At 47.9% G+C, this 3,556-nt stretch overlaps 1 protein-coding gene across 1 annotated transcript in view; it reads left to right on the forward strand.

The window, feature by feature from the left end:
- Nucleotides 1–1,624: 1,624 nt before the first annotated feature.
- LOC311596880 (uncharacterized protein) overlaps nt 1,625–3,556 on the forward strand; it is a 42,672-nt gene continuing 40,740 nt past the window's right edge. The window contains exon 1 of the mRNA XM_084780763.1: nt 1,625–1,756. Within this exon, the coding sequence (XP_084636889.1) occupies nt 1,754–1,756 (3 nt within the window). The 5' untranslated portion in view covers nt 1,625–1,753. The remainder of the gene's footprint in view (nt 1,757–3,556) is intronic.

The following is a 3,556-nucleotide window of genomic DNA, read 5'->3' on the forward strand; positions in this document are numbered from 1 at the left end:
GTTGGTAGTCTACACGTAAAGGATATTGAAGATGGTAGCTCTTGGTCTTCTTGTCCTACTTCAGGATAGCAAGTGAACGGCCAAGGTGAGCCTAACTAGATCTCTACTGCTCAACTCATGTTGTTAAAATCCTGAAGGGTCGCAGTGAGCCCTACCAGATCTCATGCTGTTAAAATCACCCACCCATCCCAAAGTGAAGCCATGGACCAGAGTAAGCCCAAACAGATCTCTGCTGTTCAACTCATAATGTTAAAATCCTTACCAACCCGAAGGGAAGCTACAGACCAGAGTTAAGCCTGATAAGATCCCTACCGTTCAATACATTGTGTTAAAATACCCCCAACGGAACGGCAGCTCAGGACCAGCTCTGACAAGACACCCCCCACTAAGTCAATCAAAGAAAAGCACAGCTAGGGAAAAAAACCCCACAAAAGTGTGGAGAAATATTATTCCAAGCCAGACCATCTGCCTTGCCCACCCACCCCCCCCCTTATATGGTTTGGTGTCTCATTTTGTGGATAAACCTTCACAACACAAAAACATGGTCTGCTAGCCATCTGAACGTGGGCCAATCAAAAACTGACCCATGTAACTGCCTTGTTGACCAGTAATTAGGTTTCAGGTTATGTAACACTGAATTGCTGGAATGCCCCTCTTTACCCATAAAAAGGCCTGCAAGCTGACATTCAGGATAGCCATTTTGTAAGGTAGTGAACCCTCATGCTGGAAATTTCTTCAGAAGAAACACTTTGTTATTGCATTCCACTTGAGTCTAGGGTTCTTCTTTAGTGATTCTAGGGCTCTTGTCGCAAGTACCTTCTTCAAATTAGTTAATTGATTAATTAAATTTTACTGGCATTTGAGCCCACTTCTTCAAAAATTCTGGTATATACTGAAGACCAGCTGAGACATCCAGCCACATGGACTGAATACTACTGGATTCTTCAACTTTCTATTGGTTGACAGCCATTGTTAGATAGTGGGCCCACCACAGCCTGTGAGCTATTCTAATAAATCCACTTTGTGCGTACATAGAGAGATTAATTCTAGCAATTCTGTTCATCTAGAGAAGCTTTACCAGTACAGGTGTGTGTGTGTGTGTGTGTGTGTGTGTGTGTGTGTGTGTGTGTGTGTTTTCCTTCACTTCCCCACTGAGGAAGATGAGCTGGGAGCTAACAATTGGGCTCCACAGTGTTTGTCACCTGTTTCCTGCTTTTCTCTCAGGGATGTCTTTTAACTACGAGGTGAATCCAGCACGAGGCCACAAAACAAAAGACCTTGCTTCCAAAAATCTCTCTTTGCTAATATTCTGTGTTGTTGATATTCCTGGCACCCGTCCTTTCTGGGACAGATTGGTATCTTCGCTGCAAACTGAGTAATGGGCTATACAAACCGTCCACCTCGATTCCAGGAGGAAGAAGGAGAGTGGCTTCCAGGGTGCTGTGAAGGAGGCTGAGGTAAACTAAAATAGCAACTGGCTGAGTTCAGGGTCACTGCCCACAACGGGGAGGAGCAAGAGGCTGAGCATGCTGGTTCCTCCCGGGGGCTGGGTGGGGAGACAGTCACTCAAAATGCATTGACCAATCAAGGCTTCCAGACGGACCTGCCACTCACAAGAGGAGGCGTGTTCTCCCTGGCCAGTGCTGCTGGTTCAGCTTTATAGCTGACATGTTTGAATGGTTCCCTGTGATGAGCTCTGAGCGCTGCTGCTGGGTGCTGTGAGGAAAGCTCAGGCAAGCTCCGAAGGCGGGACATGGTGAGCACAGGGTCACTGCCCACCACGGGGAGGAACAGGCGGCTGGCTGCGGGAGCTGGACTGGTGTGACCTGCCCCGGGTTGTGTGGGAATACAGAAGGGTAGGCTGTTGAAGGACAGGTACTGCTTAAAGGCAAATCCCTGGAGATCTGGGAAAGGGCTGGTCGTGGCGTGGAAGCCTGGGGAAGAACCACTATGCTGTGTCCTTTCCGCACACTCTTAACACTAAGGGAGCTGTTCTTGTCTCTCAAAACTCACTGGGCCAATCAGGGCGCCCAGAAGCGCTGCCAGTCAGAACAGGAGGCGGGCTCTTCCGGGCTCCTTGCTCTGTGGCCGAGCAGGCCCGCCTGGTTCCCTGTGCTCTAAGCTCTGCAGCTGAGAGCTGTGACGCGAGCTCAGGCAAGTCCCTAAGTCGTGACATGGTGAGCTCAGGGTCACTGCCCACAACCAGGAGGAGCGGCGGGAGCTGGAGTGGTGGATCTTCCCTGTGTCTGTGAGAAGCAGAGGCCAGATGCAGCCATCTGTGAGGTCCATTTTTCACTCCCTGGACCCTGCAGTGGTCTCTGAATAACTTAACTAAGGGGGTGCATCTGTGTCAAGCATTTGGAGCAGAGATTTGTGTGTAGACACATCCCTGGCAAGACCTCGCCGAGGAGAGCCCTGGTTTTTCTAGTAAATTTCTGCCTTTTTAAAAGGCATTTAGCATTTAACATTTAGGTACGAGATCCATTTGTAGTTAATTTTGTGGAGGATGAAAAGGGCATCTCATGTGTTGGGTAGCACTCCAATATTAAACTGTGATGCTGAGGCGTGGGAGTGATGATGTAAGGGCTGTACCAACGCTTAGGAAATAGTAAGTGGCACCTAATAGAATTTAACTGAGGGAGGGCTGCCTCTAAAACAGACAAATACTATACTAACTAGGCCTGTTAGCGTTTAGGGTGCTAGGAGACACATGTTTGTGCACCAGAATTGCCCAGATAATTTGCTCTAAACCATGACAAAGGAGACCCCCATTCCCCCCCCCCCCAAATCACAAACAGCCGTTAGGTCCTTCCTTATATCAAAGACCAGGCCTCTAAGAAGCTGCTCAGGAGCATCACAGGGTCAGCGCCAACATTAAGGCCTGGTGTGCCATAAAGGGCTTGTTTTCTCCATGAGAAAAGCATAGTTCTGCCTCATGGGCAAGACGACACCAGGTAACAGCTCTTCGAACATGAAGATACTGTTGTGTTGAAGGCTGGCCTGATCAAGCAAGGCTTTCCATGAGGCTCTCCTGTATGGAGAATGACATAGCTCTTTCTCAAACCCAGGAACGTGCGTGGCAGAGCTAGTGTCAGCCTGGGGCCTAGGCCTTGGGAGCTTTCACTAAGGCCCCAATGTATTAAACATAAAATAGATCTCCTTCTCTACAGGCAGGGATATGCTTGGGAGAGCTGTTAAGGGTCAGGGAAGGAGGGTTGGCTCCAGATCCTGAGAATTCAACTCTTTCCACAGATGGAGCTGTGTGGAAAGTCCACTGTAGGCTTGGTCACTAATGTTCTCGAAATACCCTGTGTTCCTGTTGTGCATCCTTATTTTATTAGGCTTCTTCTGCTTCTGAATTTGTCCCATTGTATCATGGTTTCTGTTGACTTCTTCCCTTTACCCTCTGGCAGCACTACAGTTCTAAGCTGCTGCTAATGATGGCTACTCTGCTACTCAAGAGCTATTTTTTAGGTAATTAATGTATGCTTTCTTGTTTATAAATGCCTGATTTAAAAAAAGAAAAAAGAAAAAAAGAAAAAGCTTGGCATATTTA

Source organism: Acomys minous (genome assembly GCF_964271855.1).
Source record: "Acomys minous genome assembly, chromosome: 4".
In the NCBI taxonomy this organism is placed as follows: Eukaryota; Metazoa; Chordata; class Mammalia; order Rodentia; family Muridae; genus Acomys; species Acomys minous.